At 32.7% G+C, this 23497-nt stretch overlaps 4 protein-coding genes across 4 annotated transcripts in view; 2 read left to right on the plus strand and 2 right to left on the minus strand.

Moving 5' to 3' along the window:
* lilli (AF4/FMR2 family member lilliputian) overlaps nucleotides 1-8007 on the plus strand; it is a 216685-nt gene extending 208678 nt beyond the window's left edge. Inside the window, exon 19 of the mRNA XM_029314267.2 lies at nucleotides 6-8007. Within this exon, the coding sequence (XP_029170100.2) occupies nucleotides 6-115 (110 nt within the window). The 3' untranslated portion in view covers nucleotides 116-8007. The remainder of the gene's footprint in view (nucleotides 1-5) is intronic.
* A 38-nt stretch (nucleotides 8008-8045) lies between these two features.
* LOC114939817 (uncharacterized) lies at nucleotides 8046-13478 on the minus strand. The gene is made up of 6 exons (XM_085486237.1): nucleotides 13356-13478; nucleotides 12772-13047; nucleotides 10991-11273; nucleotides 10260-10593; nucleotides 9549-9915; nucleotides 8046-9146 (listed from the first exon to the last, which is right to left on the minus strand). Exons 1-6 carry the CDS (start codon nucleotides 13476-13478, stop codon nucleotides 8553-8555), a joined length of 1977 nt encoding a protein of 658 aa, XP_085342363.1. The 3' UTR covers nucleotides 8046-8552.
* Nucleotides 13479-15004: 1526 nt separating this feature from the next.
* On the plus strand, nucleotides 15005-23048 carry LOC114939814 (arylsulfatase B). The gene is made up of 8 exons (XM_029314241.2): nucleotides 15005-15250; nucleotides 15670-15843; nucleotides 16621-16833; nucleotides 20553-20802; nucleotides 20989-21168; nucleotides 21925-22194; nucleotides 22327-22600; nucleotides 22686-23048. Exons 1-8 carry the CDS (start codon nucleotides 15113-15115, stop codon nucleotides 22858-22860), a joined length of 1674 nt encoding a protein of 557 aa, XP_029170074.1. The 5' UTR covers nucleotides 15005-15112; the 3' UTR covers nucleotides 22861-23048.
* Nucleotides 16889-19355, minus strand: LOC146721807 (uncharacterized). The gene is made up of 2 exons (XM_085486259.1): nucleotides 18135-19355; nucleotides 16889-18032 (listed from the first exon to the last, which is right to left on the minus strand). The coding sequence occupies exons 1-2, from the start codon at nucleotides 19204-19206 to the stop codon at nucleotides 17482-17484; spliced, it is 1623 nt and encodes a 540-aa protein (XP_085342385.1). The 5' UTR covers nucleotides 19207-19355; the 3' UTR covers nucleotides 16889-17481.
* Nucleotides 23049-23497: the final 449 nt, after the last annotated feature.

Here is a 23497-nt window from a genome sequence, read left to right on the forward strand (position 1 = left end):
TTCAGACTTTTTCATTGACTTGGATCGAAGATTGGGACCCCTGTCATCGTATAGCTCACTGCGCGAGCTCGTGCGATACGTTCAAGCGGGTATAAAGAAGTTGCGAGCTCTCTGACCACAGTGGCACAGCCCCCGACCACCCACCCCAAACTACATTACCTCCCTTCCTCAAAACATGGCCACTTATCCGACCATGTTCACGTAGTTGTGTGATATGCTAATCACGACAAACAACATCTCCAGTGATGCAACCGGAGGCATGAGAAATAGGAAGACGCGACGGTGATGTGTTGATGATGTAGAAAGACTATTTCTGAGATAAGTGGTCTCGGGGGTGCGAGCGAATCGATAACGAGGGTCATGGTAATCTCTGGAAAGAGAAAAAAGGAGATCGAGAAAGCTCGCGGGATCTTCCTTAGTCGGGCGATCCGTGGACGATATGGGGGCATTCTTCAGATAAATTTAGCAACAAGTTTATAGTCAATTGCGAAGCGCGTGTGCCTGAAAAGGGCAAGGAAAGAGCGGCCGACCGGAAGAGGAGGAGCCGCTTTATCTTACCACGGTGCATAACGAACCTCGTGCACTTTGTTTAGAGCACGTGTTACTTACTCTCGAGGCGCAATGGAAAATCCTTGAGCGGAGATGATATCGATGATACGAGCGCTCATTAAATTTCCTAGCGAGCCGCAGTGATAACTTGTGTCTATTTTTCCGAAGTGTCCGCTTTTGTAAGTTAACGCATGTAGATATCGAGATACGAGAAGTATCGAGGGGAGAATCCGAGGTAGCGGAGAAAGAAGAAAAGAAGAAAGGAAAAGAAAAAAATGAAGACGCAGAGATAAGAAAAAGTGAAACCACGAAGGGGTAGTAGAAGTGCCACTGAAAAGCGCCCGTGTGTTCTCGCTTCACGGTGCGCCACAGCCGACGTTACCTGAAGCATGAGTATCGTTTCGGCGATTCGAGTGCGATGAATAAAACGAGAATATATACATATTTAATATATATATAGTTTATTACTTATATAAATATATAAATAGTTAAAATAAAGATAAGAATATATTTATAATAACGAAAAACAGACAGAGAATGCATCTCGCGCGCCGGCGCCGCGTTTCTGTATAGGGGAACAGACGACAGAGTTGTATTCGCAAATAATGGGATAATATCGTGATAAAATGATGAGAGAGGGGAGGAGACGATTCAAGTGTTTTCGGTGGAGAGATGCGCGAGCAACAGGATCAAGCGATGTACTATAGTTACGTCTAACGTTTGCGTGCGAAGGACGCATCTCTTTCTTTTTCTTTGTAGATAGATCACGGGGGAAGTAATTTAGACTCTAGAGTAATTAATATACAACACAGAAAAAAGCAGTAACAAATGCGACTACCGATACATATTATTTACATTACCTAGAATTAACCGGGGAATATGTAGAGGTTCTTAGATGAAAAGAAAAAATAAAAAGTACAGATATACCGCATACACATATACCATACATAGCATCATTTGACGAAATGAAATGGAGCCGAGGAAAGAACTAGACAAGACAAATGCTGAACAAGAAGCGGATTGAGAGAAATGAACAGCGTAGATATGAGAGAGATGACGAACGGAAACGGTAAATAAAAAAAGCAAATACACACGCGAATAAGTGAGTTGCTCATGTGTATATTTTTGTAAATAGGTATTTGTGAGTGCCGCGCCGTCTTGAGGGCGGTCTATCGCCGATTGAGTTTGCGGTAAGACCGGCCCGCCCCAATTTTTGCTACCACAGAATCAGATAAAAGAGAGATCACAAGTAAATAGGAAAAAAAAAGAATATAAGAAGAGACGTAACGAATGAATAAAACGGCAAGATATCCGTTAAATTTATTCCGAATAAAAATTAACTCTGACGATTTCTTTCTTTGAGAATTCTTCGAATGAATTTCTGTTCTATCCCCGTTCTCACGATCGCTTCTCAATATCGACTGGGGGAAATTTTTGAACGTGTTACGGCAACTTCGTTGTTCAAGTTTCGTGAAGAGATTCGGCTCGTCTCACGTTTCAAACGCATCTCTTTCCCACGATCAATGAAAAATCGACGATGCTCTCGGAATGAATAGCGTTTTATCAACGAAAATGTAAGTGTATAATAATTATAATATATATATTATATAATCCATATTATATAATAATATATAATAATTAATAACACAGCTGTGTGTGCGAGTTTACTTTTTTGATAAAACACCGAGTTTGTGATTAATCGATCTTGTGATATTAATACACAAATCGAACGAATCTTTGTCAAGATTCAAGATTGACGGAAACGGGATAGCGTAGTCTATAACATATCCGACTCGAATTTAATTCTCCCACAGATTGAGTAGCATCCATCAGATCGGAGAACGCTCGACAAAATTCTGCGAAAGCGTAGGACCAATTATTATTCGTATAATTTTGAATAAAAATCATGATGTTCATGTTGCTAATGTCGCGTACGCGGCTAGCAATTTAAGAAAAAAAAAGTAAAGATGTAAAACGGACACGGATTGGCGGGACGACGACGGCCCATAGTTACTAAGCGCGGTCCAATGGTTCACGGGATACAATTTTATATTTCGCGAGTGCTAAAGAGAGGATAAAAAGAGAAGAGACTAAAAAAAGTATAATAAAAAGAATCTATTAAGGAGCTTCGATATTTTCGAGACACATATTTATAGCAGATACATATATCAGGCCCATTTTCCCGCCAAGCCAATTGTCCGAGACGAAAATGACAACGCTAAATTTGACAAAAATCTCAAATCACAAACTTGGCGGAGTTTATCGAGAAAGAAACACCGGAAACCCAGAGAGAAAGAGAGTATATTTATTATAATTCTATGAAGAAGGGAGATGAGTCCATGCGCTTGCTATACGAACGGAAAATTATATATCTATTTATAGATTTTCTTTCTTTTTTTTTTTTTTTTTTTTTATAAATATTCTTTTCGATGATTTTGAGCTGATCTATGTTCCTGTACAATTTCCAAAGATAAGTGAAGGGTGCTGTTGCTCCGTAGTGCGTTGGATAAGTAACGCTTAGTTTTGAACAGAAAGTGCTTCTTTCTGTGGTTCTTTTCTAGTTTCTTCTTTTATCTCATCGTCTGCTTTTTTTCTTTTCACCGAGCAGAATGAATGAATGATACACGGAGTTGCGCGCGATTTTTGCTATAATTTTATTAAACTATTATCATCGTTACTGTTATTATTAATATTATTATTAATATTGATGAGGTGTTATTAGCAATGTAACAACTGGCAATGATAATTATTATTACATAATAATTATAATTACTGCGTAGAGATTATATATTATAAATAATATAATGATAATAGTAGCAGTAACGATGTCATTATTTATATATTATACTTATGTTACAAATAATATTGTTATCACATTCTTTTGAGATATTTTTTAATGAGTGAGATAATGCGAAAACGCGATGAGAAGAAGCGAAAACAAAAAACAAGTTAGCGTATGCGCGCGAAATGTTTTCATTATTCCTATACTCTCATTACAGAACGAAAGGGTTTCGGGAAAATCGGGCCGATATACGCGGTACAGATATTGCGTACGCATCTATAAAGGACCTCGATAGATAATTTAGTTAGCGCCATTTAATTTAGTCTTCTTAGTCTCCCTCCCTCTTCCCCCCCTACCCCCTCTATTACACACCACTCCGTAAACTTGTAAAATATTTATATGTATATATTATTTATATATACATACAATATATATATTGCGTGTATATACATATATATGTTAAAGAGACAAAGCATACACGCACACCCCAAAACGCAATCTTATATATAATTATATGGATTATATCATGTATATTATTACATTATTAACAATTACATTGCATTGATAATTATTTTACTATATTCATGCGGGACGTATTGTGTACTACTACTCAATTCCGAATGCAAAAGAAACGTGTTAGCCGCCGCTAAACTCTCCCGTCCATCGCGATTGTGCCAAAAAACAAGAAAAAAATCCGCTGTCCTTTAGACAGTCACGACGATGTCTGCTATCATTTAGTTGCTTAAAACAAGTCTCTCAAACTAAATAATACGTTATTCCTCCGTCATATATCTCGTCAAAGTCCTCCAAGTATACAAGAATAGATAAGTTGCTTTGATCGCTTTATCCACGATTGTCAACGTTGACATTCCGTAAAAGGACTCGGTTTGATATAAATATGCATCCCAACAAACTGAATGGGAGGAACAAATTGTATCAATTCCACAACTTGCAAACCTTGGAAGCTTCATTTAATACAAATTCATTTATGGAACGACTGAATCAGGAACGAGTTATACCATTAAAAAAGAGACATCATCATGTCAACTACTTAGGCCCAAGTAACTCTTATAATTTCAATGTACCATCAATCTTTAAGACCTTTTTATTTTTAAAATAATTTTTTCCAAACTTTGGAAGCTTCATCTAATACAAATTCATTTATGGATGATATAAATATGCATCCCAACAAACTGAATGGGAGGAACAAATTGTATCAATTCCACAACTTGCAAACCTTGGAAGCTTCATCTAATACAAATTCATTTATGGAACAACTGAATCAGGAACGAGTTATACCATTAAAAAAGAGACATCATCATCATGTCAACTACTTAGGCCCAAGTAACTCTGATAATTTCAATGTACCATCAATCTTTAAGACCTTTTTATTTTTAAAATAATTTTTTCCAAACCTTGGAAGCTTCATCTAATACAAATTCATTTATGGAACGACTGAATCAGGAACGAGTTATACCATTAAAAAAGAGACATCATCATCATGTCAACTACTTAGGCCCAAGTAACTCTGATAATTTCAATGTACCATCAATCTTTAAGACCTTTCTATTTTTAAAATAATTTTTTCCAAACCTTGGAAGCTTCATCTAATACAAATTCATTTATGGAACGACTGAATCAGGAACGAGTTATACCATTAAAAAAGAGACATCATCATCATGTCAACTACTTAGGCCCAAGTAACTCTGATAATTTCAATGTACTATCAATTTTTAAGACCTTTCTATTTTTAAAATAATTTTGTTCAGAAAGTCACAGGTGTAAAATGCCGCGAGAAATGTCATATGTCATTTTATATATATATATATATATATATATATATATGATTTATAATATAACCAATAATAATACAATAATGAAATTATAATGAAGTTAATCTATATGTACATATATATATATACATATATACATATATATATATATATATTATTATTATTGGTTATATTATAAATCATATATATATTGAAAAATTGCATATTTATATTGTGTGATATAAAAATTATTGTATTCTTTATTATATCTAATAATTGTAAAATCATGTATTGATGCTATATTATGTTATTCAACGATTGCGAACAAATTTCACATCATTCAGCTTTTTCTTGCATTATCGAGATACGTAAAAAAATTCTTAAACCGAGTCTTTGAAAAAAAAAAAATTAAAAAGCAAACCGATGACAGCTGCAAAGCGGCGATTTCGCAAGCGAGAAAAATGAGCGGGCAAAAAAGGGATAGGGGGTAGTTTAACGGCAGCATATTCCGAAGCAATCGTATCGTTCTAATGAGCAATGCACAAGTAACTCGATTAATTGCGTTGATTGTGTGTGTATATATATATATAACGACGATACGACGACCCATACACGTGGATGACGCGAACTCCGCGTACGACGGCGAGGGTAGAAGAGCAACCCCCTTATCGTCCTCCTAGAAATGATCATTTATCACCTCCGTAGGCTTCCAGACGTGTGCTTGTCACGCTTGGCCTGATTGCGAGACGAAATCGAACGAGAGTCCCGAGAGACTTTGTTACATGTATATCTTTTTCTAACGTGTTCCGGAGAATCTACCCTCCCTTCGTGAAACGTGGAGTTTTAGTCGAGTCGAGCAAGCAATAGATACGCGACAGACGGCCGTCTCTGATTAGCGTTACGACCATACGGTATCATATGTGCTGAGATATATAATATAATATATATATATATATACATATAGATATATGTATACACAACATATACACAAAACATAATAGACTTACACATTGACGTTTCACTGACGACATACTTGACGAATTATTTAGTGACAGACGGACAGCTAGAGACGGAAGGATAGATATCGAAGAGCTGGGAGGAATATATAATAATAAGCAAGATTGATGCAAGGGTCGGAAAAATACATGTGAATGAAAACAAAAACCGCAGACCAAGGAGAGACCAAATTATATCGCTTAATGAGATATAATTACCTATTTGCTTTTTCCTCTATTTATTTTAATTGTTAATTATTGTATTTATTGGCGCGGAGGCTGACACACACACACACAAGGAAGATTGATACACGTACACGTAATTTTCGGAATATACACACGAAATACATGGATACGCAAATAATGAATGTGCCCGGCCGAGTCACCGCAAACTGATGTAAAAAAAGCAAAATTGTCGGAGATCTTTTAATTGTTCGAGGAGTTTTAACGTTGTTCTGTTATGAACAAAGCGAGTCGCTGAAGAAAAAGGGATGTGTGAAGAGATCGACACTTATGTTAATTATCGAATCTCTTCTACTTTTCTTTCTACGCAGGTCGAGATCAGTTGTATATAAATGAAAATTGCTTGAAACGATGATCGATTTTGCAATAAATCGCAATAAAAAAAATGACGTGTTAAGATTCAATAACGCGTGTTTGAAGAAACATTTTTTCGTAGAGTCGTATTAAATACAACTATTAAAAATGTATTAAGATTGAATGAATTTGTGTTAATTCGACGCTATATGATCGAATTTTACTCGCATATGATTTTTATGTGATTTTACGTGATTGCGACAGACATCAACATTTTCGGCCGTGCGCATTATATTTATCCATCGTAGCAATACAACTTCCTCATTAAATTACGGATTATTAATTTCGTCGTTGGTACACATTTTTCGACACACGTAGCGGAAGGAAGAAAGTACAAAATTTACACGGCGGCCACACACAAAGTGACTTGTAATACTCTCTTATATCCTTCGACGAATCTATCTCGTAAAAACGTTCCAGATGCCTCACCTTGTACATCTCAGTGTGATCAATATTAAAAACGCAAAACTTTATAATAATTACACTATCCCAATCCCTTTTCTTACTCACGTTGCCAAAAAGCAGAATCATGTAAATTGAGATCAAAAATGAATTTGAACAATACGAATAGTCATTCTTTGCCGACGTGTTCTGTGTTCTTTGCTTTCCTTTCGCGTGATCTCGCTTCTTTCATTTTCATCTTTCGGTCGCAAAGTGCGATCCGAAGGAGGAGCACCTTCATCGGCTTCATTTTTAATTCTGCCTTTTATGGGGCATCTGATCGGATATGTCTTTCCTCACTTTTTGCGCGCGCTTTGCGTTTCCTCGCAGAAACGCGCCGCGAAACACATGTTTCCTTGACGGATCGACAGCTTTCGACTTACGCTCGTATGCGAGAGGGGTGACAAAACAAAGTAGAAAAAAGAAAAAAATGGAAAAAAAAACGTAAACCACGTGAGAAGATAAAACGGCGACAGGGGTGATGAAACGCGTGGGAGAGAAAGACCCGTGACAATATATACATATACATATATATATCTATATATTTGCGAGATATTTTGTGAAACAGGGCTTTTTTACCTATTTTATAGTAATCTCAGCTTATAAACGGATTGAGGAGAAAGTGGGAGCGAGAGCGCCTTTTACTAAAAATAAAATAAATTAAAATGAAGTGCGAGAGAGAGAGAGAGAGAGAGAGAGAGACGAGGGATGTTGATGAAATGACGTATAAGCGGTTGATTAAGCGGTCTGTAAATGCGTACATACAGTAGCACAAATACCGTCGTTTAATGGGGACGGTTTCACTATAACGTGTACCCTATATTTTTGTTTATGTTTGCGCCTTATAGATTAGCATTATTACTATTATATTCTAATTTTTATTATTTTGATTATTATATTATTATGTTTAGGATTCTTAATTATTATTATTATTATATTATTATTATTATTATTATTATATTATCATCATTGTGTATATGGTATAAATTGTAAAAAGGAACATATTTACTATATCATATTCATTTTACGGGGAATCTCCCGAATGAACAAATTGTTTAAACTAAAATGAAGGAATAAAATAAAATATTGACCAAATTAAGGAGAGTACTTGCGATTCATACCTTGCTCACATTCCTCCATCTATTCTATTTCCTTCTTTCCTATTTTCTGCAATTTGCTTCAATGTGTATCGTGTAATCGACATAAATAAACAGCAAATCTGATTTTCTTCTTCATCCCCTATTTCGATATAAACATTTTGCCAATTCTTTTGACATGTGAGAGATTTGGAATTAAACTTCATTCGACGTAGATCGTTCTCGATTTTCGTTCTCTATCGATGTAATATTAATAAAATATTCAGACAATTTATTTCTTCACTGAAGAATCTCTCGTTCATCTACTAAATTGATATTTTTAACGCCAAGTTGATATCAAGAGTTTACTGTTCATTACAGCTTTTCCTCTCATCTTTTTCGTGTTCTTTTTTCTCTGCTCGATCGCTTTCCAATTTTGACATATGGGAACAGAGCCACCGATTATCATCTCCAGCGCGAAGATTACAATTGCGACAGCGTATCCAAATACAAGGAAATAAAAACTGAACGCCAGCTGCTTCAGTAACATCACATGGAAACCTTTCCTGTATAAAGCGGTTGTTCTCTTTCTCTGGCGCTGTATCCCCGAGAGAACTTCGTCTCGAGATTTCTTGATCAAACCGGCCTGCATCATCTGTTGTATAATATCGTTCAGCCGTTGATACAGCGGCCAATCTTCGCGGGTGACGTACGATTGTATCATCTCACGCAGCATTCTTGATTTAATGAGATTTTTTTGACCTTTGATTCTGTAATACAAGTGGTAGCAGTCGCCGACGCATACGGCGGTCGACGAATTTTCGACATGCTCCTTACAATCATCGTACGAGGCGATCCTGTAGCGCGATTGAAGCACGGGATCGCCAAGCGTGTTGTTGAAGAACGATGGTCCGTATAAAGTGTAACCAGCATCCTAAAAAAAAAAAGAAACTAAATTAACGTTTGTCACTTATTAAAGTATCATTAATTTCACGGTCTTGAATTTCATTTTTAATTAGTTCCGCTTAATTAAATTCGTTTCAATAATTTTTGCCATCACACATCAGGAATATAAAATTAAAAAAGAAATAAAATTGACTCTGTAATTTCTTTTATAACGTTATGTTCTACAAAAAACTAATACGTATACATATAATCTCAACTTTTAAATAAGACAACTAAATAAATAATTTTTTTGTATTTTTAATTGCTTAAAAATAATCTGCATATTCATTAAAATAAGAGTGAAGACATTATACATATTTATTAATTTTACATACATATTTATTAAAGCGAAACGATATGAAACTAAAGGGAATAAATGAGATTTTATTACCTTGAGACTTTCTATGCTGTCGATATTACGATGATAAACCGGTAAGGTGAGCAAGGATGACAAGTGACTTTCGAAAATAGCATTTATGTTTATGAACAAAATAAACACCATGCATATGAAGATTCTGGTGGAATCGACTTTCGGCAAATGTAAAAATCCTACGCAGCTTATGAGTCTTATCACTTCTAGTCCGGCTTTTATATATCCCACGATTCGCGTAAAAATTGCATAAGTGAGTAGACATATCGTGATTAATCCCGCCATTACTTCCGGTGACAGAAACATTATTATCTTCATGAACTCGGAGAGCTCATTCTTTGCTTGCGCAATCACGCAGAGGCCTGATCTCGTATGAGGGTATGTATGTCTGAAAATAAATTAAGTATTATTCTTTCTAATTTCGGTTAATTTCGGTTTTTCTTTTTTTTCCCTCCTCCCTTTAATTAAATTTATTATTCATATTTTAACATTTAGTTTTTATATAATTTCGTATAAAGATTTCTGATAAACAATATAATAAGAGATAAGATCCAGCAAATATTTTTTTGTAAAAATATTAGTATCACATCTATTTCTTTTTTAATTATTCTATAGAGACAAATTCTTTGAATGTAAATACAGTTGATAAGAATCTAGGTACATCTTTAAATCTTCGAGGAATTTTCTTAAAGAATTGATAGAAATTTTTTTAGAAAATAAATCGAGACGTACCTGATTTTCCACAATGAAACCAAAGCTCTTGCATTCATAGCTACGTCTATTCTACCATCGCTCACAGGGGCCAGCAAACCTTCAAAAGTACCGTTCGATCCTATATCGCCCAGCTGATCGGGAGTGTCATTTGAAATGTAAACCATGAGATTGGCCTTTAGCTTATACAAGAGTATTTGGATGATCTCACTGTTGTCGCCGCGAAATTTCTTCTTGTCAGGTAAACTCAAATTAACTTTGACAAACGGTTCCATTTCAATCACATTTAGTCGAAGCTCGTAATTGTTCAGAGTAATCGTTTTATCAAAATCCAGATTTATACATATATCGTCATCTAAAATATTATGTTGATTATAATTTGATTCACATTTTGATATATTTTTTTAAGGCTCACGCATAATTAATAATATGTTTTATTAGTAATATATATTACTGTAACTTTAAAAAAGAGAATACTTCTTTTATTGTTGTGAGTGATATTTTATAAAATATTTATATATTAATATTAATAAATATATAATAATTATTTAATATTATATATATATATATATTGATATTAAATATATAATAATATATAATAATTATTAAATATTATATATTAATAAATATATAATAAAACAGAGAAGACACTCAAATTAAATTTTTTGATATTAAGACAATTGAAAATCAATTCACGCGTTAATTATATGTTTACTTGGATAAAAAAAGAGATGAGAGAAAAATATATATACTGTTTATGAATTTCCTCTTCAATATTATCCAAGGATGACCCTCTCGTCCGTCGACGTATCCTACTTCGTACCAGTTATCTGGCGTGCTGTTCGAGTATGGATTATATGTGTAAAGAACAGTATTATCATCCGGATCTAGGCATATAAATATGACCGAGAGCATGTCATATTGCCAAGCTGTCCAGAGATACGGATGAGCATTTATACAACCTCGAGTCTCAGTCTGCCTGTCGACCAGGATATAAAATCCCTCTGAATTTGCCCATGGCGAGTCCTTTATTCTCTACAGAAATAAAAATAATATGATAAAGTTATGATTTTATATATCCTATATAAAACAAGTCATTTAGATGCGAGAGCTATGCGTTTTCGAGTTAATATGCATCGCGTGTATTGATGATTCTTTTCGAGTATAAGTATAAATAATCGACTCCAGCAGATCGAACTTATATGGTTATGATAATGATAATTTGTATTTTGTCAGCTTTTTATCGAACTGAAAATAATTCTATTCACGATTCCCTACATTTTTGAACGCGCTTTTTTATTTTTTAATAAGTTAGTAACTAGAAACGATTCACCGAATTTCTATTATGCACATAATTTTAAATAAACAAATCTTCACGACCCAACTGGCATAAAAATATCTTTATTGTTGCTAAGACATGTTATTAAAAACAAGACAACGTTTCGACCCTTTTTTTGGATCCTTATCAAGTCTACAAAAAATATACATTATTTAAGAATTATTTAATCATGGAACAACAATTTTAATAAAATAGTTATTTAAACAATAAGCATAAACACAATTTAAGATTAAAAATACATTAATACTTTAATAATTTAAACATACCTGATATGAAAATTAAATTTAACTATTTGGAAATACACGTAACAAACGCAAATATAATATCATGTGTCAACCTTTCAACTAGATGGTAAAACAATAACTAAACTAAACAGCCTTTATTACTCTATCATAAATAAGGATTCAAACTCTCAGTGTCTCTTTGTGTAGGTTAATCGTGTTATTAAATTTTTTAATATAAAACATTTCCGCAATCTCTCTTTTCTTCATATGTTTTTCTTGATGTAGAATATTAAAGGCTGTCCAATTAAAATTGTTTTTAATAACATGTCTTAGCAACAATAAAGATATTTTTATGCCAGTTGGGTCGCGAAGATTTGTTTATTTATTTATTATTTACTGGCGAGACAAAGAATTATTGACACATAATTTTAATTCCCGAATTTCTATTATGTGCATAATTTTAATTCACCGGATTTCTATAATGTACATAAGCAGGATGTGTGTGATAAATAATAAGTCATTTCCATTACATTGCTAAGAAATATTAATATTTAATTGCTAAAGTACTTAATGTTAGAAATAAAGATATGAAAAAGGAGAACAATAAGTTGTTGTCGACAAAGATAAGCTACTAGAACCGATATAAAAGAAATCTTGCAGTTGGCAATTTTTGTAAATACAAATGCATGTAGAGATAATATATAATATAATAAATCATTATAATAAACTGCTGAGACCCAGTCATAGTTAATTATACGTATCTGATGAATATTCAAAGTTGTTCATTTTGGAAATTTGTGTAGAAACGTTTATTCTCTCTATATATTTTGGACTTAATTTTTATATAGAATTAACTTCTTTCCGTTTGTATCATCAGTATGTTTTTATACGGTGTATTTATACGGTATAGATTTTTAAAAATTAAGTTATTATATATGTATATTATGTTGTTTTATTATTATTTAGGTACCTGTAATAGAGATCGCAGGATAGGTTGAGAAGATGCTACTACCACAAAACGATGCGCCTTTCGAAGAAAATGAACGAAATTGTAACTTTGTAACATTAGATAGGAGTATCTTGTCATGGCAAATTTCTCGAGGGCATCAAATCGAGAATCCGTTTCATTTATCAGCGCTACCGGTGTCATATTGAAAAACATTTGTCTAAGAAAGTCATTATAATCTCCGCCTAACACTAAAGTTAATTCGGGCTCCTTTGGTCGACACTTTTCTAAAATCGATACCTATAACGTTAATATAAGTCCGTTACAGAGGAAATGAGTAATATTATTCAATTAATCATGATATCTATCTCATTCTTAAATCTGTGGTAAATAATAATGGACTACTTATACAATAATAGAATATTTTAAAATTGTTTACTATAAAACTACTTACAAGTAAAAGCAACATAACTGTTTAAAATAATAATGCTATATATAAATGTAATTTATTATAATATAAAGTAAAATAAACATGTGCCTATAAGTAAAATCGTTTTTATGATAATTACATTTTTATGTTAAATACATATATATTTTCGGAAACTTACCGTTGGGAAGATTATGCCTTCATAAAACTGTGTCTCCGACAATGTAATATTATCATAAAAAGCAACAGAAAATACGCTCACGATTAACAACGAGAAGAAAACACAAAGAGACACATTCGACATACTTTCGAAAATGTTGTTCTATAATTATGCAGGTTAAATTCTTTAGAATAAAATCTTTACAGAGAGAAGGTCTGTTAACATTGCTGTTTCGTTGAAAAATGACCGAATGTCAGGCGTGTCTTACGATCGTACTTTTCAGCATAATTAATTGACTGTATTCAGATAAGCGCGCATATATGTATGTGTCACATTCTAATTTTTATAACATGCTTTTATACTTTTGTCCATTTGGGTAGAAAGATCTGGATTGTGTGACAAGCTACAGATTACAAAAAAAAAGGTATTATAATGTCGGAAGAAATATATGTATATGCACTAACATTCTTCTTTGACGATATATTTGACGTATACGACGTGATACGATAAATGAATATGTCGGTGTAATAAGCGGGTTAACCATCGACAATAGAGTCTATAACACGACGGAACAGACTGAAAGGTATTTGACTTCGCTCGCTATGCACTGTTTTGTTCTGCATTCGTTGCATAATAATATATATTGCACATTTTTTCTTTTTTATAAATTACTATTTTTATAATAATTATTCTAATTATGAATAATTTTTTATTTCCTGCATGTGTGTACTATTTATTTACTATATAAAAGGATTTTATACTATTTTTGAATAAGTGTTAGCTTCATTTTTCGATTTTTCTTCTCTTATAATAAAAAACTTATATATTTTGCAATAATATTGCTTGTTTAATATTATTAGAGGCAATCATGAAATTATTATTATTCAGTTTTATTAATATCTTTTATGTTTAAGTAATAATAATTTTAAAATATTAATACATTAGTCTAAAAAAGAAAGAAATGACTATTATACATATATATATTTTTTTCTTTTTTAGACTAATGTAGTTGTTCCATTATTTTCATAGTAACTGCGTGATAATGTGATGACAAACGCGATTCGCGTATATTGTCGTACTTTAGTATTTTCGTCTGTTTCTGATGAAGAAAGATAATGTATATGACATATTTTAGTGGAGAAATAATTGCACACAATGTTACGCTTTCTAAATGAACATGTAAAGCGAGATAATATCTTGCCGGAATTAATGGTACCATCACCCATAAAATATATGTATGTGTTTGTGACGTACATTTAAAATAAAAAAGAAATATTTTTTAGCAGCCGGAAACGCGATCTAATTTTTCTTAAGCACAAAATAATTTAATTTGTAAAAAATATTTTATTGCTTTTTCAAATGATTATACAGCAATAAGCTGAGTGCGCTTTGCTAGTGCATCAAAGAATCTGCACAAGATGGGAATCTCTCGTGACAAATAACGCATCTCGGGGACGAGCTGATTGCGGAGTTTGCGTAGAAAAGTTCAAAGCGCGACGTATCACGCGGTACCATGCAATATACAATTTTAATTCGTAGATAACGCGACCACTTAGCAGGCGGTTGAATGAATTAATGATCGCGGATAAGGAGACGACCGTCGCGCGTCGTGGCGAACGCGAGACGAACGAAGCTGACTTCGAGATGGGAGGAGCGTTCCGCTATCTGCATCATCCCGCGGAAGAAAGGCGTCTCGGAAGAGAGATCAGTTTGCCGCAACTGGCCGTCGCGTACGCGTCCAAAAAGAGTCCGTTCTGTATTCTTTCGTGGAGAGAACCATGCAGGCTGGTCCAAAAGGATCGAGGAACGCGATGTGTCGTCCTTTGCAATGGACATCGTCCTTGATCCTGCTGCTCGCCGCGGCTCACGCGACTTCGAGGCAGCCCCATATCATTTTTATTATGGCAGACGATTTGGCAAGTTGTCTCCTTCCAGGTTTGCGATAAATTATGTCCGGCCAAAAGAGCTCGAAGAAAAAAAGTATCGAGTAAAAATGTTAAGTTAAGATAAGACGTGAATCATTTTTAAAGATAAAAAGAACTCTGGATAAAGACTAAAGAATAAAAAAATCTGATGTTGACGCGTTTGACATTAGATAAAATTAAATAATCAAGTATATTTACTTAATAGCGTGAGTTTATATGCAAAGGAATATTTTATTCTGTAATGTTTTTTACTTTTGTTAAAGTATTAAAACTTGTCGAGTATCACGTTATAAGATATGAAGAACGTTAATTCAAAATTTAAAAAAATTATTTTAAGATTCTGTCGAGAGAGAAAGCGAGAGAAAGAGAGAGAAAAAGGTTGCATTTAGATTTATTTTTATTCTTATCAGGGATGGAATGATGTCGGGTTTCATGGTTCCGGTCAGATCCCAACTCCGAATATCGATGCTCTGGCATACTCCGGATTGCTGCTCGACAGATATTATGTCACACCGATCTGTACACCATCCAGAAGCGCTTTTATGACCGGCAAATATCCTATCCACACCGGAATGCAACATGGCGTAAGTGCTATAGCTTACTATGTTAAGCGTTTTTTTAATTAATGAGAAGGGAAGACGCATGAACGAATGTCCACGTATATGAATAACAAACGAGTGACAGTTCTAAAATAAAATTATTTAACGCATAATATTTTATATTAAATTATAAATATAATTTTAAATTATTTAACGTGACCAAAATTTAATCCGTTTGTCTTTTAAATATTATTTATAAAAATTATCATAATTGAACGAAGTCGATGAATGATTTCTTCTGTTTTTACACCTGTCAACGACCTGCAATTGAGAGCTATCAGTTGGCGGAAACGTTGTTGTTGTTATATTTGCAGTAGCGTACAAAAGGGAATATTATGCACTTCTGTCGCGTTGACCTGGATTCAGTTCAATTGGAAATTATCATATCTATAGTGATACAGAGAAAGAGAGAGACATTGTCAGCTTATTCGTGTACACTATATGTGCGCAAACGTATATATAAAGCAAACAAAAGATCGCATGTTTGAGCATATCTTAGACGATCAGAGTCTCAATGCATCTTTCTTTTACATAATTAAAGCATTTAATAAAAATGTTCTTTTTCGCAATTTTTTGACTCGTATTAAGATATCAAATAATATCTTTTTTTATCGTTTAAAAATTTTATAAACTTTTAAAACACGAGATGAAATATTATAATGATAATTTAATTAATAAGGTAGTAATAAAGTTAATAATTTTGATCGAAAAATAAAATAAATATTTACTATAGTTTATGACACTGGGGATTCATAAATTTAGGTTCTCAAAGGGGCTGAGCCTAGGGGATTGCCACTTCATGAGAAGATTCTGCCGGAATATCTGCGAGATCTCGGCTATAGCACGCATATCGTCGGCAAATGGCACTTAGGATTTTACAAAAAGGAGTACACTCCGACTTATAGAGGATTCGACACCCATACTGGATTTTGGACAGGTCATCAAGATTATTTCGATCACACAGCCGTTGAAAATGTGAGAGAACATATAAATAGATACAAATAGTACTTGATTCAATCTAATAAGAATAATATCTAACAAGGGACATGTCACAACTGTCCGGAACCGATTTGATTCTCCTTGAAATATGTTGTTAAATACACAAATCTAAAAGACACGTATTTTTTTATACGTGCGCAATTTGAGTTTTAAGGGGTGAAACACCCCTTTAAAGAATAACGGTATTTTTCTTTAGGATCAAATATCTGCTAAACTATAAGAGATATAAAGAAAAAACGTACAACAAATTTTAATGGCTTGAAGAGTACTTTAAAGTTATATGAACAAAAATTTTTTTTTTTTTTTTTTTTTTTTAAAAAACCCTCACCACCTAATTTTTTTTTTCAAAATTAAAAATTTTGTTTTACCTAATTTAAAGCTTATTTTTTTCCAAATTCAACCATGTGTAATAAAGTTATGTTACGAAATATCATTTTCGAAAATTAATTATAAACGCTCCCGTATATACGCTCATCCGTGCTATGTGCGTAAGTAATTACCGTCGAACAATAAAATATATAAAAAATGTTTTTGTATAATTCTTATTTATGTTTTCTATGTATTTATAACTGTGTATTGTGTATATTTAGATTTTTTTAAAAATGTATTTGCATTTTATATTATTCACTCATTATACACATTACAATAATGATATTCGACAAAAAAATGTTTCAAACATAATGACTTCTTGCACCAAGAACATCTTACTACAGCTATATTATTGCAACCTTCGATATCACATTTTGTTAAAGTTTCGTCTAAACTAAAGTGTACTGGATTTTCGAATTCGTCTGGTCTTTCATTCGTATAACCACTTTTAAACCACGAATATTTAAATAAGTTTTGATATCGTGGGGATGACAATTGATTATGTATCAAAGATTGCAATTTTATTATATTATTTCGTTCATGTAAGTTTATATTACTTTCCAACAGTAAAACCGCATCTGAAAATCTTTTAGCAAAATTTTTCCAAATTCTGAATCCATAAACATCTAATGGTTGTATTTTCCCTGTAGTTCCTTTCGGTATTATCATAGTAGTAATATGTGTTCCAGGAGGTGTTAAATCCGAAATCATATTGGGGCAATGTCCAGTCCATGAATCGATAAGAAGAACGCTATTAGGACCAATGTTTGCGAAATAAGCTTCTTCTAACCACATTTTAAAATGATCTGTACAAAATATAAATGTTAATTTAATAGTTTTTTTATGACTCTTATTAAATTGTTAAATAAAATAAGGTTGTTAAAAAAGTAATTATAAAAGGAAAATACCTGATGTCATTTTACCAGATTTCGATGCTTTTACAATAACATTTTCTGCTTTAAATAAATTTTCTTGTACTCTTGGTCCAAATTTACCATTAGCTTCTTTTAATACAATAAATAAAGGGGACAACAAATTGCCATTACAGGATATTATTGGTTGTATCGTATATGAATGGGTTGTTGATGATATGGATTGCACGACACGTTCTACTTTCTTTTCTCCCTGGTTAGACAATGATCTTCCAGAGTGAAGTTCCAATTGGAAACCACTTTGATCTGAATTGTAAATATTTTCAGATCCAAACTGTTCAATAAGAGGTTTTACTGTTTCCAGAAAATCATCAGCTGATTTTTGCAAATCAGCAGAATCTTCTAATGTTCTTCTAGTGACAAACTTCGTAACTTTTCTTGAAACAATTCGGTGAGACTTCTTAAATCTTGCTATCCAACTGTGAGATGCTTTAAATATAGGATTTAAATTTCCTATTTCTTCTTGAGCTTGTAAAGCCCATCTTTTTAAATCAATATCATGAACCATGAATCCTGATTCGACAGCTGCAGTAAATTTATCATGTGTAAATTTGGAGATGTAAGATAATTTTTCTGTACGACTTCCACCTGATTGTATTTGTTCTTCCCATCGCCTTAACTGACGTTCAGATGAAACTCTTCTAAATTTATTTTGTACTACTCTTAGAGGACGATTCCTTTTTCTGTCATTACTGTTTTCATCAGTGTCCCGAAATCGCCAATACTCAACAGCTCGTCTTTTATAAGAACTATCAAAATTTGTATCATCATTTGAACAATGAGGATGAGAATTTAAACTATCTTCATGCCATGCTTCTTCGTCATCTTCAATTATTTCAAAACTATGTAATTTATAAGGTTCTTCATAATCGAGATATATTTCTTCCGTTACTTCCACCCCATTATAATGAAAAACGCTATCCAGTAATATTTTTTTAATGTTTTCCTTTAATTCCACTTCTGCTTCAGTTACTGGCGTTTCTGTTAAATATATTGAATTTATTGACACCAATAAAAGTCTAACAACGTTAAGCGGATTGATAATCATATTCAAAGATGTTATATTTTGCTTTCTATTGCAATAAAAGAACAGTTTACACAGATATTATTACAACGAAAAGACTACACCGACTGTGAGAATTATGCTGCTACATGAACAATTTATATTAACTTATCAGAAATACGTCATCACATAATCTTATTTTATTATTTATTTTAACGTATTAAAGATTTTATTGTAAAAATTATAACTTATCTGGAACACGTACACATAATCTTATCTTATGATTCATTTAACGTAAGATATAAAATTTGTTTATGCCAAATATTGCGACATTGGTATTCGCAAGATTCAATTAAAAAATAATTTTATTATAAAATATAATTGTTTTTAATTTTTATAGAAGAAATTAAATATTAAAGAAATAATAAGAAAGCAGGGGGTATATTTAAAAAATTCTTATTAATTATATTTAAAAATTTTTTTTTAAATCTAAATATACACAATACGCAGTTATAAATACATAGAAAACATAAATAAGAATTATACAAAAACATTTTTTATATATTTTATTGTTCGACGGTAATTACTTACGCACATAGCACGGATGAGCGTATATACGGGAGCGTTTATAATTAATTTTCGAAAATGATATTTCGTAACATAACTTTATTACACATGGTTGAATTTGGAAAAAAATAAGCTTTAAATTAGGTAAAACAAAATTTTTAATTTTGAAAAAAAAAATTAGGTGGTGAGGGTTTTTTAAAAAAAAAAAAAAAAAAAAAAATTTTTGTTCATATAACTTTAAAGTACTCTTCAAGCCATTAAAATTTGTTGTACGTTTTTTCTTTATATCTCTTATAGTTTAGCAGATATTTGATCCTAAAGAAAAATACCGTTATTCTTTAAAGGGGTGTTTCACCCCTTAAAACTCAAATTGCGCACGTATAAAAAAATACGTGTCTTTTAGATTTGTGTATTTAACAACATATTTCAAGGAGAATCAAATCGGTTCCGGACAGTTGTGACATGTCCCTTGTAAGATTAACATTAAGATATTTCCATAATTTTGACGTTTTTATTCCGCTTCAACACAAAATGCTCTTTTATTGCGTAATATGAAAACATTAAATAGAAAGAATATTAAATAAATATAGAAAATGTAGAAAAAAATGTGAAAATATTAGCTTTCAAAAAATTTGGAAAGAATAAAATTAAAAAAAATTTTTTAAGTTTAAAACACTTAAAATAATATGTTCAGTTTTGCAATTAATTTTTCTTCCAAAAATGTATATTATATTATATTAAAAGCATTATACAAAAAATTATTTAACCGCTACATAAATGAAAGATACTATAGACAGTGTATATGATCTGAAAATTTTGTGTAGCCTTATTGGGGCTTGGATATGAGACGGGGTATGGAACCGGCATGGGATCTTCACGGTGAATATTCCACGGACATTTTTACGAAGGAAGCAGTGAGATTGATCGACAATCACAATTCTAGTCAGCCGATGTTCTTGTATCTTGCTCATGCGGCTGTGCACTCTGGAAACCCGTATAATCCGCTTCCAGCTCCGGACGAAGAAGTCGCTAAATTCAATAATATCTTCGATTATAATAGAAGACTTTTCGCAGGTAAAATTTAGCAAGAGTGGGAGCAATTGAACAAAATTAAAATAAAAATATAAATAATATTGACTCTTTATCGTAAAAAAATATGACATAATTAATTGAAATATCGATTATTAAGAAATATATAGAGGAATTACAAATTATTAACAAAAAGACCATCAGACTAATAACTTTGAAATTCTAATACAGGTATGCTGAGTAAACTGGATGACTCGGTAGGTCAAGTAGTTGAGGCTCTGCTTAAGAACAACATGTTACGAGATAGTGTAATCGTTTTTTCGACGGACAACGGTGGACCAGCCGCTGGATTTAATTTGAACGCAGCGTCTAATTGGCCGCTGAGAGGCGTCAAAAATACTCTTTGGGAAGGTAATCTTATTCGAGTATGATACTATTATGTGTGACTATATGTTAGATAATATTAGACTCGTGCGAGACTATACCCCATACGTCCGTCACGCTGCGCGGCTCGCGCGAAACTAATTCTCGTGCGAGATATCGCGAGCGCGAATTGGCGCGAAGCCGAGATCACGTGACCAGTCGACTCGCTGGTCATGTGACCGCTGGTCATGTGACCAGTCGGTCGCGCGCTCGCAGTACCCCATACGAGAATCAGTCTCGTGCGAACCGCGCAGCGTGACAGACGTATGGGATGTATTAATCTGATGGAAAAAATAGAAAGAGAGTGCACATACACAGCGTAGCGGACGCGTACAGACGCGCGAATCTAATGGAAGCGCAGTTATTTTGATCGAAAGATTTTTTTAGAAAATTATTTTTTGTTTTCTGTTAAAAATTTATATATTGAATTTTTATGAATCACGTAATTAATAAATATATTTCTATGCATGCATTGCAATAATAATTTTATATACGCGTTGCAATTTTTAAGATTTTATTATCAAGAAATAATATAACTTTGCTTTGCGCAAGTAATTATATCCGATTAAATTAAACAAAATGAGAAAAAAATATTATTTCAAAGATTAACAATTTGATAGTTGTAAAATAAATAATAGAACTGATATCAAAGGAGCGCGCAAAGCGCGCGCTTGTGTTGTCTAGTTTAATGTAATGTAATGTCTATAAATAAATATTATTTTTTAATTTACGATCAAATCTCAGGTGGCATCAGGGGTACAGGATTAATATGGTCACCCAGATTAGTGCGTCCTGGCCGAGTGAGCAGACAGATGATGCATATTACTGATTGGCTGCCGACACTTATAACTGCTGCAGGTGGCAATGCGTTCAATTTAACTTCGATCGACGGTATGGATTTGTGGAATGCACTTAGCGAGGACACCGAATCGCCTCGAACAAATATTCTGCACAACATCGACGATATTTACGGCGTGTCCGCTATTACGGTCGGCGATTGGAAGCTCATTCAGGGTAGGTGAATTTAAAGAAACTTTCAACTTTGATATACTGCAAATATTTTTTAATTAATTTTTCTTTTCTCTTATTTATTTTAGAACGTAATAAATACCGTACGTTTATCCGATTCAGTTTGATTTCTCGTAGGGTCCACTTATAACGGAGAATGGGACGGATGGTACGGTCCATCCGGCAGGGAATGGATCTATAATGCAAGTGGTGTAATTAGCAGCACGGCGGCACACGCTGTCTCCAGTGTGGGATTAAGTGTTACCACGGAAATTATCGGGATGTTGCGTGAAAACGCGATGATTAAGTGCCCGCCAAGAAACGACAGTCTGCCGATTTGCAAACCGCTAGAAGAGCCATGTCTCTTCAACATCTATCAGGATCCTTGCGAGGATAATAATCTTGTCAAGCAGTGAGTAAAATATTACTTCGCTAAAATACAATGTAAATTATAAAATTTTATTTCACTTTACATTTTGTTTTGCGTGTCGTCAAAGGTTCCCCACGATCGTTAGAAAGCTACAGGATGAACTGAAGAAATTGAACCACACCGCGCTTTTGCCCGGAAATCTTCCGTGGGATAGTAAAGGCGATCCTAATCTATGGGATCATACTTGGAATAATTTTGGAGATTATATTAATAATGTTATGATGAGTGCTACAGTCTCATGATTGATTATAATAAATTTTGTTTCTGCTAGATAATATATTATTACAAGAATTACACTTGAAATGTTACCTAATTATTGTAGTTTAGATTTTTTATTTAAGAAATATTATTATAGTCACAAAAAATTATAAAATTATAAAAATATGGATTTTTTTATATATGTATTGAATAAAGAAATATATGTCTCAGATATAGTATATAACATCATTATAATGATAATGATAATGATAATATTTCATTATAGAAACATTATTTTTTTATATAACAGTTGCATATATAGATTTTTAAAATTATATTATTGCTCAACTTGTTAATGTTATTTTATAGTAGCGCACGATTCTAATGTATTTAGAAAAAAATTTAGAAAATTGTTGAACGAGTATTTAATTGTGGACTATTACTGCATATTTCTTAAATTACTATTGAACAATTGTAAGTGACACGACGCGTCTTTAAATAATGAGAAGAATGAATTTTCTCTCTTGTTCATTTATGGCTATCGGATGTGTGATTTTTAATTTGGCCGCAAAATTCAATCAAGGCGGAAAAGAAAACAGCTTTTCGAAATATTGCGAGTATTTCGCGTGACTATTATTTCGCCAATACTTAATTTATTACTGTAATTAAACGCATATGTTT

Source organism: Nylanderia fulva, unplaced genomic scaffold (genome assembly GCF_048542155.1).
Source record: "Nylanderia fulva isolate GAGA-0341 unplaced genomic scaffold, ASM4854215v1 Scaffold41, whole genome shotgun sequence".
Taxonomy (NCBI): Eukaryota; Metazoa; Arthropoda; class Insecta; order Hymenoptera; family Formicidae; genus Nylanderia; species Nylanderia fulva.

Coding starts and splice junctions, on each gene's coding strand:
- LOC114939817 (XM_085486237.1), bottom strand. CDS start 13,478: ATGTCGAATGTGTCTCTTTGTGTTTTCTTCTCGTTGTTAATCGTGAGC. Junction 13,048..13,355: donor AAGGCATAATCTTCCCAACG/GTAAGTTTCCGA, acceptor TTAACGTTATAG/GTATCGATTTTAGAAAAGTG. Junction 9,147..9,548: donor ACAGCATAGAAAGTCTCAAG/GTAATAAAATCT, acceptor TTTTTTTTTTAG/GATGCTGGTTACACTTTATA.
- LOC114939814 (XM_029314241.2), top strand. CDS start 15,113: ATGCAGGCTGGTCCAAAAGGATCGAGGAACGCGATGTGTCGTCCTTTG. Junction 16,834..20,552: donor ATCACACAGCCGTTGAAAAT/GTGAGAGAACAT, acceptor AATTTTGTGTAG/CCTTATTGGGGCTTGGATAT. Junction 22,195..22,326: donor CGATTGGAAGCTCATTCAGG/GTAGGTGAATTT, acceptor GATTTCTCGTAG/GGTCCACTTATAACGGAGAA.
- LOC146721807 (XM_085486259.1), bottom strand. CDS start 19,206: ATGATTATCAATCCGCTTAACGTTGTTAGACTTTTATTGGTGTCAATA. Junction 18,033..18,134: donor ATCTGGTAAAATGACATCAG/GTATTTTCCTTT, acceptor TATTTTGTACAG/ATCATTTTAAAATGTGGTTA.